General features: G+C 42.2%; 2 protein-coding genes across 2 annotated transcripts in view; both read right to left on the reverse strand.

The window, feature by feature from the left end:
• Nucleotides 1–3,099: 3,099 nt before the first annotated feature.
• On the reverse strand, nucleotides 3,100–5,247 carry foxl3 (forkhead box L3; the record flags this gene model as incomplete). Its single annotated transcript, XM_079183077.1, has 3 exons — nucleotides 5,116–5,247; nucleotides 3,877–4,045; nucleotides 3,100–3,573 (listed from the first exon to the last, which is right to left on the reverse strand). Exons 1-3 carry the CDS (start codon nucleotides 5,220–5,222, stop codon nucleotides 3,100–3,102), a joined length of 750 nt encoding a protein of 249 aa, XP_079039203.1. The 5' UTR covers nucleotides 5,223–5,247.
• A 5,720-nt stretch (nucleotides 5,248–10,967) lies between these two features.
• fam20cb (FAM20C golgi associated secretory pathway kinase b) overlaps nucleotides 10,968–15,481 on the reverse strand; it is a 44,051-nt gene continuing 39,537 nt past the window's right edge. The window contains exons 5-11 of the mRNA XM_079182131.1: nucleotides 14,784–14,899; nucleotides 13,958–14,138; nucleotides 13,478–13,587; nucleotides 13,258–13,339; nucleotides 12,309–12,368; nucleotides 11,587–11,737; nucleotides 10,968–11,100 (exon numbers count right to left, since the gene is read on the reverse strand). Of these exons, the coding sequence (XP_079038257.1) occupies nucleotides 10,984–11,100; nucleotides 11,587–11,737; nucleotides 12,309–12,368; nucleotides 13,258–13,339; nucleotides 13,478–13,587; nucleotides 13,958–14,138; nucleotides 14,784–14,899 (817 nt within the window). The 3' untranslated portion in view covers nucleotides 10,968–10,983. The remainder of the gene's footprint in view (nucleotides 11,101–11,586; nucleotides 11,738–12,308; nucleotides 12,369–13,257; nucleotides 13,340–13,477; nucleotides 13,588–13,957; nucleotides 14,139–14,783; nucleotides 14,900–15,481) is intronic.

Here is a 15,481-nt window from a genome sequence, read left to right on the forward strand (position 1 = left end):
TCAAGCTATTTCCCTGTTCTTCATTAGCTGGTAGCTCTTCCTGTCTTCCCGGTGGAGATCATTCATACTCTTTCAACCACAGAGGGAGAGAAAAACGCAAAGAAAACAACACACTAATATTTATCTTCATCCCCATAATCCCCACCACAGCCTCGGTGCAGTGTGATCGCTAAACAAACACATCAAGATTAAATGACCTAATTGTGTTTATGATTTACTTTATATTAACGTTGCAGATCAGTGGTTTCCCAATTCCATTTACCTGCCATTCTGCTGTTTCTCGCCCTGAGCTGCTCATTTTACCCTGGCAGCATAATGGAGTCTCAAACTAAAATAAATTCCCACACGCCTGAATGGGAAATAGTACCGCACATAATTATGAACAAAGTGTTCGAAGCATTAACTAGGAATGAAACCAAACGGATGAATTTAGAATAGTTATTTTAATAGAGGCCATTCGTTGGGACAATGTGCCAGTAGCTACAGTTTCATATATTCCCCGACAACATAACATGTGCATTGACTTTTCGGGCCTGACTGGTGCCTTGCTTTCTCTTTAGCTGCCTCAAAAGACTCCCGTAGCCTCGGAGCACTTTATGCTAAGTTAATTTACCCAAATATATCCGCGGCATCACGGCGGCGGCAGCAGCCCCCGCTATTCAACATCAACAACTTTGTTAATGGAAACTTGCTGATCCATAAACATTTGTGCAGCCGCAGACGTTTGCTGGGGGGCAGTTCACATATGAATGTTAAGAACCCCACAGATCGATGAGGGGCATTTGCAAAGGAGGCATAAGGTGTGTTTAATTATAATTGCGTCAGGAGGTTTGTGTGTGTTTGTTGGGGGAGGTGTTGCTGTTAAGGCTCAGGCAGGGGCCTCTGTATTTAAATAGGGTCACATCTCGGCCTCACCTTGCAAGTGTTATGCTATATTAAATGCCACTCATGTTAAGTGCGTTGAAACCCTCCTCTGATGTAGTCAAGACATAATATAAAGGTTAAATTGAAAAATGTCCCTTCAACGGCACAGGAACACGCTATGATTGATCTCCCCTTGTACAGGCAAGGAAATGTTCGGCCTCTTTTAAGTGTGTGTGAGTACAATGTGTTATAATAATAATAAGGAGTGACTGGATTAGAATTTAAGTGTCAGTCAATCAGGATTTCAAAAGGTCAATGGAAAAAATTAGCAACATGTTTGTAAGAGGTGGGTAGGAAACAACCGCTCAGTCAGAAATAGGACTAGTGTGTCATGACGGTGTCAGCTGAGCTCAAATCCATACTACATGCTAATTCTAAGCGTGTTTTTGTATGTAGTTTGTTTGCAATGGAAAAGTGACTAAATGGAGTTCACTCAAACTAGACTGTAAATACTATCTCTGATTGTGCTGTTGAGGCTATTCTCTGACAATGCAATGCACAAAGGAACTGGAGGAGTTACTCAGCCGGATGCAAATGTAATAAAGTGCGAGTGAGTGGTGGTATCTTAAAAAAAAAACATTGACTGTGTTGCATTTCCATGCTGATTAATTAAGTATTAACTATTTGCCAATTATTATAATATACGTTTTTTGTAGTAGAGCAATCGGATGGAAAAAAAAAACAGGAAATGGTGCAATATGTGTACGTGTGAAGCAGTGAAACCGACACTTAAGAATGACACTGTCAATTAAAATTAAAGTTACGTTAACATTAAATTGTCTTTTTTTCTGTTCCCTGAGGGGTTCCTAGTACGGTATCACCACCGTCCACAATTAGATGTTCCTTTGTGTATTGCGTTGTGTTGAGTACAACAGTCCAATCAATGATCACGCGTTATTTAGTTGTTTTGAATATCCTAAATGTCGTGACTTTTACGACATGATTTATGTAGCATGGGGTTGCAACACAACCATTTCTTTTAATCTAATTTGCAGTGATATATTGTAAAGTCATAGGATTGCACATATTGTACAATTTCTTTCTAGTATGAAAATGTCACATATGGCTTTGTCTTTAGTATGTTAACTGTTTAAACAGTATACTTTGACAATTAGTATGTAATATATACAGTACTGTATGCAATTTGTATGTTTTATGTATATGCCAACAGTGAGTCAGCACGCACAGGACCCTGAAACTGAAGCAGCTAAATGGAATTGAGCCATCGTTCATATTGTTATCAACATCTCGGCTTTCCCTACTGTGACATGTCAAAAGGTCTTTCTTCAGCGTTGTATTCATCTGCTGGAGGAGGAGAGAGGAGGATGTGAATTCACAAGCATGGTTTGTGACCTCGTGGTTGGTTTGGAAGCCAATCATGGTTCAATGTGTAACTTACACACTTTGTGTTTTGAAAAAGCCTCCAACACACTTACGCACACTGGAAAATGTACTTTTCAGTGAAGTAGGACTGGTATATCTGCATATATATATATATATATATACAGGGTCTGGATTTTTCAATTTGGGAGAAGGAATAGATGTCATTTTAGAATTTAAAAAAACTATTAACAAGAGAATTTATATTTATTTTATTTTTATCAGACAAAAAGAGTATTTATACACCCCGTGTCTTAAACATGTCTTGTAGTGCTGAACTCATTTGTTGTGACATAAATCATATTTAGGGTCAACAGGCTACCATTGTCTGGCCAAAAGAATGACATGTCCAACCATAATATCCTGAATAAACTTTTCTTTAAGAAGATAATCCAGTGGAGTTTGTTTTTTAAAGCATTTTCTGACACGTCATATTTGTGCTCATGGCTCCTGTGTACATACATATAGAGAACACTGTAAAGCTAGTCTATGTCAGCACTAGACACCGTACGTACAGTAGAATGACAATATCAATGCTGTACTGTATTGTTCACATTTTATCTTTTTGATGAATTCTTAGTCAGCACGATGCTTTCTTTAAGTGACTTTTTTTCCATCTAGAATCCATCCCACAATACTGTACCTCTATACTTTGCTCCTCATTTACATTTTCAAGTCAGTAAAATCCCTCCTGTGGAGTTTCTTCTCTGACTTTTTGATGTCCTGACAGTACTTCCCAGTTTTGGACACAGACGATAAAGAAAGAATAAGTTCGGTCTCTGCTTTCCTCTCCTCTTACAGAGTCCAGAAGTGCAGGTTCAGATGTTGGGGCTCCAGGACATGTATGGGAGGCTCCGTGGGCCCTATGTGAACAGAGCCGTGGGAGGATCTGAACCCGGGCAGGGGTGGATCCGGAGTGGATAGGATGTAGTCAATGCTAAATTTGATCTCTGACTCTGGTTTCCCATGCTGGGTGGGGTTTGGGTTGAGGTGGTTTGGCTGGGGGCCTGGCCTCGGCCTCTCAGGGTTCAAAGGGCAGACGGTGGAGTCGGGTTCGGGGCGGCGGGCTGCGGGTACGTGCTGATTGCTGTGGCTTTCCAACGGGTGGAAAGGGGTTTCTCTTGAATCACGGAAGCCGATTTTCATGTTCCTTCTGCGCCGGCGACGCCGAAAGTTGCCGTTTTCAAACAGGTCGAGCATTGATTCACAGCCACTGGCAAAGGTCCAGTAGTTTCCCTTTCCCTTCTCATTGCCCTCTGTACGAGGAACCTGCGGGAGATACGAAGAATGCTTAACAAAGATTAAAAAGATCACACAAACAGTATTACTAAGAGAAGGAAATACACTATTACTGCTGGGGGAAAGAAAAAGAAAACACTAAACTAGAACAATTTCTTCTTCTACTAAATAAAAAGGTAAAAATATAAAAAAGGGACGATATAATAAAATGACTAAAACTGCGTGACATTTCAAATTCCTCAAGTAAAATTCCCTTTAACGGGCACAGAAACGTTTGAATATCTTGCGTAACAGACATCATTTGCACACAATGCAGCGTGTTTTGCGTGTCACCTTGATGAAGCAGCTGTTGAGAGACAGGTTGTGCCTGATGGAGTTCTGCCAGGCTCTCTGGTTGGAGCGGTAGTAAGGAAATCTCTTCATGATGAACTCGTAGATGCCCGACAGAGTGACCCGCTGCTCGGGGCTCTGCTGGATGGCCATGGCTATCAGAGCTATGTAGCTGACACACAGACACACACACACTCGAATCAAGCAACACACTGTGTTAAGTTGAGAAAAGATAGACACACGATGAAGACTCTTCAACGTTGTGTTTGATGTCATTCGTGTGTAAAAATTGGGATAACGACAAGTTCTACAAACTGTTTCCTTGAGTATGTTCTCTCTTTGTCTGATCTTATTAAAGCCCAAAATATGGAAACGTAACGAAGTGGTAACCCTTCCCTTTGCCACGAACTGGTCTAAACAATTTGATAAAGAAATTACCAATTTGCACTGTTGTTATAGCAAATACAAATATATTTTAGTGATTTATACGTTGTATGAGGGCTGTAAGAAAATATATATTCCTTTTGTTTAAAAGAGAAATGTCTCAAATGTACAGCTTAGTATCCCAAATCCAATAACAGAAATCTGAATGGACTTATTTGGGTTTTGTGCGACACTAACTGTGCGGTCGACACCAATCACAAACATAGAAAAAAGACATTGTATTTAATGTTTTACAGCTGGGTGTCTCTGAGCACGAGTAACACTACATTTATGAGCAATTCTTCTAAATTCTCATAAACTAATAAAACAATATGTTTTTGAGCTGTTAAAGGAAGGTTTTACATTTGCACTTTAATTTAATCCAAAACCGAGTTTACACAGTTTAAACAGATACAGCAGAAGAAACTAGACTGCTGTATACAAAACATATTTACATTTATATTAAGTTATACTCTGGCAAAAGTCTATGAAACATCATGAAACTAAATAAATGAAGAAAATAAATAAACAGGATATTAAAAGAAAAAAATCTATAGTGCACCACTGAAGGGAAATAATGAAACACTATATATCTAACTATGCCTCTTGAAGCAAGGTGCATTTGTGATTAGTTATATGTTTCTGTATGCTCAGATAATATGAAACCTTTTTGAAAGGAAAAAATAATATATAATATATAATAATAATTTCTTTAAAATAAATTTAAAACCTACTACATGTTTACGACATACTGGTGGACAAAGTGATGTAAAACGGCTGTTTCAAAGTTACATTAAATAAAAAGAAAACGGTCCATACCTGTATGCGGGTCTGCACATTTTCTTCTCTTCGTCTGTGCTGGAGGAGGGATATCCGTCTCCATCGTAGTTAAAACAGTTGAAGGGGTAGTTAGAGTTGTCAAACATTTCGACACTTTGAGGAGTGGGATGTGGGATCCACGCCGTTTGTCTCATCTGACTCTCCTGGTCAAAGCCCAGCAGCAACACCTTGTCCTGCCGCTCTGCTCTGCCACCATGCTCTGCTCAGCCAACTGACACTCTGAGCTCTGCTGATGACGGCTGCCTCCAGCCCCCCCCCCCCCCCCACCTCTCTCTCCACATCGTCCCAGCTGCTTTCCAGGAACGGCTGCAGGTCTCAGGGCTCAGGGCCACCCCTCTAAGCTCTTTGACCTCTTGTTTTCACATTGTGGACTCACAAATTCTGTTATTTTATCAGCAGCACTGCACACGCTTTAGGATTTCCAAGTCAGGGCCGATTGAAAACCTGAAGATGGCCTCGTTCCAATCTACCTATATTTCTTTTGTGCAGACAATAAGAAAGTATTTAAAGACCTAATACACTTAAAACCTAAACCTACATGAAAGACTACTGCATTTGATTTGTTGCATACTTGAAATAAGTTAAATATAGCCTAAAAAAAAGTAGGTAATCATTCAAATAAATAGTAGAAGTAGAAGGATGTTTTCCCTCTGAAGACTAAAAATGTGAAGTCCAGCAAACAGGAAAGGCTTAAATGCAGAGCCAGTGGGCTGCAGTGCATCAAAATGACCCGCGGCTTTACATGCTATAGCTGTTAGGCTTGGCAGGCCGAGCAGGATACTTTGTTCCCTTTCATATTTGTATTTTCAGCAGCATACAACAACCCTGGGCTGTGGGGTATGTTTGCACTTGTTGAGCAATGAATGGATGCTATCTTTGGTCAGTTTCCAGACCCCAGTCCAAATCAGACAGAATTCCATTTAAAAAAAAACACGGCAGACATCGTCCTTATTTACAGTCCACACATTCGTCTTTCTTGTCAAAAACCTGGCGCTTACATTACCCACAAAGCAACTTGACAGGAGCTAGCTCTGTTGGAGATTGTTAAGCTAGGAGCTGCTGACGTAGCCTCGAGCCACCGGCCTCAAGCAGAGACGAGGAGCAAGCTGCTGTACAAAGGTCAGCTCGCTTCTTTAGAACTCCTCACCTCCAGAAATATTATTTCTGACTCATGTGACATCACTTGAGGTAGGATTTTCACCAGTAGTCCCCTGTAAACCTTGTAAACAGACTGACATGTGGAGTTAGCAGCGTAGCCCTTTAACTTTCACTCGACTAAGCTCGTCCAGGCAGGTCTCACAGTAGCAGCCTGGTTGTCAATCTGCTGCTGGACTAACGGCTCCTCTCCCCCCACGTCCAGCAGGGATTTCTGGGTGGTCCACTGGGCCAGTAGGCCGCCTCCATGTTTTATTTTGCCTCTTTTATAGCCTAATCTCTCCAACTGTACTTAAAACAGCTATCCCCAAACCAACAAACAAGATCCTTTGCATCTTTGTTTTCTTTTTCTCTCCGTTAGCTCTTTGGGCTGTGTGTGTGTGTGTGTGTGTGTGTGTGTGTGTGTGTGTGTGTGTGTGTGTGTGTGTGTGTGTGTGTGTGTGTGTGTGTCCACTCTGGCAGACGTTTAGTCAACAACGGGAAGTTTTGTAGATGTTATCTATAATGCTCTATAATGGCCATAAATTGTTTCCGTGTCTATAAAACAGGGGGATGTGTATTTTGAAGGGATCTAAACGGGGCAGTTGGAGGTCTCCCGTGAGGCGACAGAGGCCGGGAAAACAGCCCGAGGTCTGCGAGGCCTCTGTGTGTGGCCCCGCTGGTGCGGGAGGAGCCTGTAGGCGCTATATCGGTCGACACAGAGAGAGACGTTGAAGCAATTCTCCATTAATTCTGACTAATGAAGCAGTTAAAAGGTCAACGCAGCACTCAATTTTAGGGTGCAGGCCACATTTTTTTGTGGGCTTCATAAAAAGGTGCAGTGCATCTTGAAGCATGAAACAGATTTCGGATTAATATCAGTGGTCTCCATGTCTGTCTTGATCTTTTCTAACAATTGGATTCTTCTCTCGGAAATTGTGTTTTTCGCGTACAGGTAAAATAAATCTCTTGAGAGTGGGAGTAACCACACAGGGCCATAACTACCATTTAGGACTTACTTTAGTCTAGCAATAGAAAATAAAGATATGTAGGCCTTTCCTTTTGGGAAATAACCACTACAGGCAACAGAACAGAACAGGTAAAGGGGCATTCCACTGGTTTTACACATCGTGGTCCGTTTACTGGTCTTGGGAAGTAATACTCAGCATGTAGCAGGCTTTTTAATCTACTCTACCTTAAACAAAACCCATCAAATAATAATTTTCTGAAAATAATTCAATGCTGCTTTAGCACATTTTTGCTCAACCAGTACTACTCTGTAGAACAACCAGTGGTTGAAGTACATTCTCTCAGGTATTTGTACTGAAGTAACCTTTTGGTTTGAAAGGTTTTGAAAAGCTTTTTGTTGAGTAATAATATTTCACAGCACTTCACACTACAATACAAGTTAGAGTGAAATACAGACAGCTATAGCTGACATTGCAAAAATATTTTAATTACAAAACAATAATGAGTTTATAAAATACGATGTATTTGTTTGATCAAACTACCCAACAGGCGTAAAATAGTGAAAAGTAGCTACAACTGCAAAATTCTGTTTATCGATATATCAATATAATATTATAACAAATAAAACACTTACAGTTGACATTCGTATTTATTGAGGAATTCTATTTTTCATACTTTCAAGTGAACTTTGCTGATAATACTTTTGTAGAGTACTGGAATTTCAGTTTTTCTCTTGAATAAAAGGACCTGATTGCTTCCACATTCTACATTATTGGGTTGATATATTCCATGTTCTGCTTTTTAAACCTAACCACAAAGCAACATACCTGACTTCATTGAACGTCTAGCTAATTAGGTGCTAAAATGACCATTTAGCTGTCGGGAGGTTGTCTGGTTCTGTTCCCTCCAGACAAAGAAAAACAGCTTGCTTTTTAAAAAAAAATAAAACTGTAAATAGAGCAACAGAGAGAAGCGGCGTAGAGGAGAAGAGGAGGTCACCGTATCAGGTTGGTCTGAACTGAGATCAGATAAGCAGCACATGGCTCACTCCCATGACGAGGCTTCCTCTGGCGTCCTGTCTGCGGCCTGCTGCGGTGATTACAGCCCTTAGTTCTCCTCTGGTCACTCTCCGGCCCTCTGATGGTTGTCTCAGACTTCCTCCATTCATAGCTCTGTATGCCTGTGTCTGTGTGTGTGTGTGTGTGTGTGCGCATGCATTTATGTAAACCAGCCAAGTAGCTTTTCCGGGGGCTGTTCTGTGAGGAAAGGTTATCAAAACACAACAGTGCACTGGGAACTGTAAACATGCTGGCACACAGAGCTGGGGCTGAGGGCCATTTTTCCTTTGCACTGTACTGTGCAGCCATCCTCACTGCCAGCATTTACTGTCCAATAACAATGGGTCATGTACAAGCAGGATTTTGTGACATTGCAGCGAAGTTTGGCGCCAATCGAGTTCGCAGTTCGCAGTTTACAGACGTGTGATATGGAAACGTCGAACCTCAAAAGCTCAAACACACGAGACCGGTGTTTGAGGACACATCTTGTGTCCAGGAGTTGAACTTTTGAAGTATCTGAAGGGGGATCAGGTAAGAACTTCACCTGCTGCTTGACATCAAATGACTCCTCATGAGAGATAACAGACAAACACTGGACTGGTTGAGAAAATAGAATATTGAAGAAATATTTCAACATTTGGGAGAAATACACAGATTTGCTTTCCTTATGTGAACATTGATGAAAGTATTTTTGCTTTAGCTGTTGGTAGATGTATTCTACCCCACCCCCCCCCGCCTGGGAGCTAAGCTAGGCCGTTAGCTTAGCTTAACAAAATTGGACACGAGGTCACGCTCTAAAATAAATATTGTGTGCACTATATCAAAGGACCACCTGTGATCACTGCATCCTATCAATATAAACACTTATGCTTCTCAGGTTGTTTATGCTGTTGAACTACATGGATGATAATCTCCCATGATGATGTAATATATAACATTAAACATGTATATTTAAAACAAACACAAACTCACATCCTTCTGCTGTTAAAAAACAAAGCACTATAATGTTCTGCTTATTTTGTTTTATTGCACTTTTACCATGATGCAAAGAAATGCAAAAAAATGTACAGAAACAATGAGTTGAATAAAAAAAAAGAAAAGAAAGAATCATTTTCACTTTAAGAACACATCCTCTTCAGGTTCACTATGCCCCCCCCCCCCCCCCCCCCCATACGTCCATACACACTGAACTGACCTGACACAGGACTATGGAAACGTAGACTGTATAATAAAACCTTTTATGGAACAGTTGGAGTCAGCACACGCTTATATGTAGTCCTCCGAATCTCACCTACAGCTCGTACCCGGGAGGAGTTCAAACCTCTCTGCTATGAAACCAGACATTCAAGTATTTCTATCATTGCACAGGCACTAGATTTTCCTACTGTATATATTAACTTCCAGCCAGCGACTGAATCGTTCACACCAACAGTTAAAAGCTATCTGCTGTTGGTATTGAATGAAATATACATCCTGAAAAATAATCTCTCCACAACAGCAACATCTGGACATCAAATATATTACAAAGAAAGAATAATTTAAAACTATTAGTGTCACATTTGGCTTTGGGTAACATTTATCTAACCTCATATCTGTTGCACTGAAAGAATAAAACAGAGACAGTCGATGGATTAAATGTTGTAAACGCGCTTCAATCGAACCAATTTGAAACAATGGAGGGTTAACTTTACTGAGAGGCACGGACCTGGCAGCTACTTTTTGCACGTGCTCAGTTTGCCCCCTTTTGGACAAACGAGGAAGTGCACCACTGTGATGACGATTCCACAGCTCATTCTCAACAGAAAGCGATTCGTATTCATTTTCCAAATAATAAATATGAATTTTAATAAATACTCTCTCAAGTACAAGTAACATTGATGGGAAAAAATTAAAAGACGAATCCAGGAGTAAACCTGCACTCCAATCAAATATTTCCATCTTGAATACCGACGATAAAAGCTGAATCAACTCAGCAGCAATCCAAAAAAAAAAAAAAGAGACTATGTAATAAAACACCATTTTGATAATTAAGACAACAGGAAGTCAACCTCTACATCCTCCTCCACCGTGAATGTTCAACCCAAACACTTGCAACACCAACAATACGTATAAACACATAATTCAGCTTGTGACGAGAGGGGAGGGGGGCGTCGGGAGGTTCTTTACAAGTCTCTCAGAATTCACTGAATTCAAAAAAAGGTCCTGAACAAGACAGAGAGAAAGCGTCTCTTGCCAGACTTTCATGGTTTGGTAGTGCTGCGGTGGGGTGTCGCTATCCTACACTAGAGTCAGGGTTGGATCATTTAAGGATTCTAGGTGATGTGTGTGGGGGGGGGGGGATTTAGTTTGTGATCCGGCCCCAGATCCATCCAGAACTCTTCCGACGTCACCTGCGAGCATCTGTGCCGTTTTAAGTCATTTGCACTCGTTTGTCAAGGTCCAGTCCTATCCAGCAGGCTTCCACTTCCAGACAGCGTGTATGAACCTCAGGCAGACAGGCTTCCCTGAAAGTTCCACAAAAAAAACCAAAAAAAAGAAATCGAGCCCTCCGAGGAATTCCGTACAGATGGAGCTCACCCCTGTGTTACAGGATTCCAGTTCAGTTTTAAGAGAAAGACTCAATCTCCTAGCTCCAGGGAGTCAGTCCTACCAAGCTGCCAGCGCCCCCCCCCCCCCCCCTGGACAGCTACCTCCGTCGTGGGCCACTGTGGGCGTGGTCTGTCCCTTGGTACCCCTGGAGGTCGTCCTCTACGACGTAACTGTAGCCCTCCTTTTCAATGCATTCTGACAGCACATTGAGCACCTGGTGGCAGAAAAGACACCACAAGAGAAGAGAACAGGTTTGATTGTTGAATAGAGGAGAAAGATGATTTTATTCACTGTTTAAAACGACACACAAATGACAGTTTTTCCTGGATGTTTACAGTTCTAGTGTGTAGTATGGAGCCGATCCCAGCTGACATTATAGCCTGTACAGGTCTGACACATAGAGACAGACAACCATCACGCTCACATTCACACCTACGGGCAATTTGGAGTCCTCAATGAACCTAAGCTGCATGTCTTTGGACTGTGGGAGGAAGCGGGAGAACCCGGAGGGAACCCACGCTGACACGGGGGAGAACACGCAAACTCCACACATGTGGAACCTGTGCAGGCCCAACCTCCAACCACAACAAGTGGGCATGGAGCCAAAACGTTACCAGAGACGAAAGTGAAGACACAAAATTCCAACAATTTGTTTCGAGGCTCAAATAAAAGGGCACACAAACGAGTACGTAGCACTGACCAGGCGTAGTCGTCGGTCCATGGCGTCCAGGTGTGGCTGGATGAGGATGGGACTAAGGCGGTCCCTCACCAGGGATTCTGCCATGAGCATGGACAGCTTGTATTCTTCCTTAGCCAGCAGCTGCAGACGCAAGTGGGTCGACTTCCTTACCCTGCAGTAAGAGAGCAGCCGGGAGGAGGAGGAGGAGGGGGGGGGGGTTAGTGTGGCATCTTGCACAGTCATACCCGTATGCTCGACAATACTGATAATGTGAATCGCCGACTAATCATAAGTGAAAATCCATGCTTACAGGACTGTCTCAGAAAATTAGAATATTGTGATAATCCCCATACGTGTGATTTAGTTTACTGAACCAAGCTGAGTGTTTTTCAAGGCTCAGGAAACCCTTGCAGGTGTTTCGAGTTAATTAGACGATTCAAGAGATTAGTTGAATACCCTACTAGTATACTTTTTCATGATATTCTAATATTTAGAGATAGGATATTTGAGTTTTCTTAAGCTGTAAGCCATAATCAACAATATTAAAAGAATAAAAGGCTTGCAATATTTCAGTTGATTTGTAATGAATCCAGAATGCATGACATTTTTGTTTTTTTAATTGCATTACACAAAATAAAGAACTTTATCACAATATTCTAATTTTCTGAGACAGTCCTGTATATTTAGCACCGGGATCAATAAAGCCTTAATGAATACGAGAATACCAGCAAAGGAGACCTCACCTGCAGCACTGGGTCAACGGCACCAGAATGGATATCTCATCATGGGAGTGCTTTCCAAAGCTAGGGTGAAGAGATAGCAGCATGAATGATTTAGAAATCTGTTTCCTGTGCTGTCGTTTGTCTGCATCTTATATTTTGCAGAGTTTTTGATGAGTGTGATTGCTCTGCAGCAGCTTTACACTTCTGTTGTCCTGATCACTTCTTCTTCTTCTTCTTCTTATTTCCTCCCAAACTTTTCTTTTTTTCTCAGCTTTAACAGTATATCCTACATATATCATTCATTTATTCATATGTGCATCATTTTGTGCAGTTTCCTGCGTGTTTCATGAACATTCAGGAGTGCATACATTTGCTAATGAAATAAGTTATCCTGAAAAACAAGATTTCTTTAGGATGATTTTCTTCTGATTTATTTAAAAGACAATCCCCATGGACATCCCTTATATGCTGTATGTCTCAAACCATCGTCTACATCGTGTTACACACGTATCAACTGTGAGCTCATTATGATGAGATATACCGTTTATGAATAATACTCTGCAATGCCTCAACGCATGATGATGAGCCTCTCGGGGCGATGGGGTTACATCTATCAGATCTACAGTATCAGTCTTTTCTGTGCGCTGCTCATTGTTTACAGTCCCATCAGCAACTTAAGATGTGAGACTGGAGTTGGGAGTTGAGAGACGACGCGTACGACCAGATTGTAGCCAGTTTACAAGATCGCATCTCGGGCCGACGCGTTTCTTTTGCCCTCTACACCGACGGTTTTGCCTGCATTCAACCAAAGCCTGCTCAAACACGATTGGTCAATAGTACACGGACTAAAATCTGGAACTCGGCTCGCTTCCGATGCCAAAAGGCAGAATCCGTTAACAGAGATTAGTGGAATAACGAATGCAGCGCATGAAAATCTCTCAACCTCTGGAGCTACAATGCCGTGGCTTACCCTCTGCCGTTGTCCAGGTGGATGATGACGGTCTCATTTCCAAACTTTTCGAACGTCTCGTAATGGTGGCGATCCATGTTCCCTGTGTTAGAATACAAGCAGCCAACGGTGAAACGGAGAGAGCACATGCGTGCGTGTGTGTGTTATGTACTGTGAACACCACTTGTGTGTATTGACCTCTGAAACGGGGCTCAGACCACCGCAGGACGGTGAGACTCACCCATGAGGAAGTCAAAGACGGTCATGTCGATGATGTCCAGCAGTCGTGTCCCGCTGTCGTACGGTGGAGTCTGTTTGACTTCCTCGCAGTAGTCCGGGTCCACCTCCCATCTGAAGGATTGAATAACTTAATAACTTCTTGTTCCCATTTCTAATTCATAAGAATTGATGCATCTGCTTTGCAAACAAATGAATCTCGTTCCCCCCTATCATAACAAAACTGCATTTAAGTGCTTTCTTCTGTGGCAGGATCGGCACAGTTTGTTTTATTCTATTAGTACGTCAGTGAGCTTTAACTTGATTTACATGATATCTTACACCCCGCAGATCTCTTGCCCAGCTCTCACGAGTTACTGTCCCTGGTATCTGACAGCGAGTGTAATGACTATCCTCTGATAGCTGGGCCCCGACAGTGAATCCCTCAGCGTCTGCTTCATTCAGTTAACGCAGCACTGTCTGAGTGCAGCAATCGATCGCTTACTCTGCCTTCTTGCGCTTGTGGTAGGAGCGTCTCCACGGGTTCCTCCAGGTCTTGCGCTTGGCGAGGGCCAGGTCCGGCAGGAAGGCAGCCAGGGATCCTTCTATCTGGTCTGGTTTACCGCACAGAGCGTGCTCAGTGGAGCAGTAGTACGAGCACTCTCCGTAGAAACACACGTTGTTGGCTGAGATGTGAGAAAAAGAACAGGCATTGTTGTGGCTGCTTTGTCAAACCATTGTTTATAGAGATAAAAAAAATTGACAGTTAGGTATCTTCTATTATACTACGCAGTGTCACATACTTTAAATGTGACTACACCCACCTATTCTGAAATGCACACCACATCATTTAAAGGCCACTTCTCCCCCAGATTGAAAGTACCTGGAGACGTTCAGCGACTTGTAATAATTGCTGAGATTGTCAGTAATTTGTAATCCTGTGAAAGTTTTCCCCGTGTGTAATATATAAACGTAAAAGTTGTATCGCTAATTAACAGTCGTGCTTTGGCACAAGCTAGAGTCCCCTTGATAATACTAATCCCATGCAAATGAATATCACGGTAATTCAGGGCACAGAACGAGCTTTGCTCCGCATTATGAAGGAGGAAACTGTTCATTTTTCGCTTGGCTTTAACTTTTGCAGGATGAACAAACACTGTTGAAGATGGCACAGATGGCATTTGTTTATTTTGTTTTCTTCTGGGATCACCACATAATCCTGATTGATGCATTTGGGGTATTTCATTCATTCTGATCTCGCTGCTTCTGATGTTTTTCCCTTCTAGACGTGTCTCTGAAAACCAATAACTCTGCCATTTTTCCGTGCTCACCTGGTGAAATAAAGAAGGTCCTCCAGAGCTTTTTGTCTTGCGTGACATCTCGTATCTCCTTCGTCATGTTGACAAGCCTGCCGGCCACGGGAGGGACGCGACGAAAGTCCAGGATCCTACAGGGCAGAGACGCACACTGAGGGGGTTACATTCGGTCGTCAGGATACAGCAGGAGTTTTCAAACAGTGGCTCACGGAGGCAGTTAAGACACTTTAACTCAATTAGCACAACTGTCACACGGATATCTATATCTCTGGTGTCCATTCGCGATGGAAAAATGATGCTTAGAACTTGCCTGATAATGACGCCATTTGAAGTGTTCTTCAGTATCAAATTAATCGAGTGACCGGTTGTCTGCACATCCACGGTTACATTGCAAACAGAAACCGATAATACTGCACACTTTTAATGGTGTGGATTTGCCAATAACCCTGAAAATGTTGAAATATTGTTTTGAGAGTTTTAAATGATCACCTACAGTGCTAGTAGAGTGCAGCAAAAAAGAACAAGCTCTCTGCAAACATAGGCAGAAAAGACCCACATCCCCTCAGGTGGGACTTGAACCCACAGTCCCTGGCTTAGGAGGCCAGCGCCTTATCCATTAAGTCCCTGTAGCACACAAACACGGTAATGTGGCCTTATTATATCCGTGTCATTCACTCCCACTGCCCGCAGGGGGCACTGTGACACAAGTCCTG

Source organism: Pholis gunnellus (assembly GCF_910591455.1).
Source record: "Pholis gunnellus genome assembly, chromosome: 21".
Classification (NCBI taxonomy): Eukaryota; Metazoa; Chordata; class Actinopteri; order Perciformes; family Pholidae; genus Pholis; species Pholis gunnellus.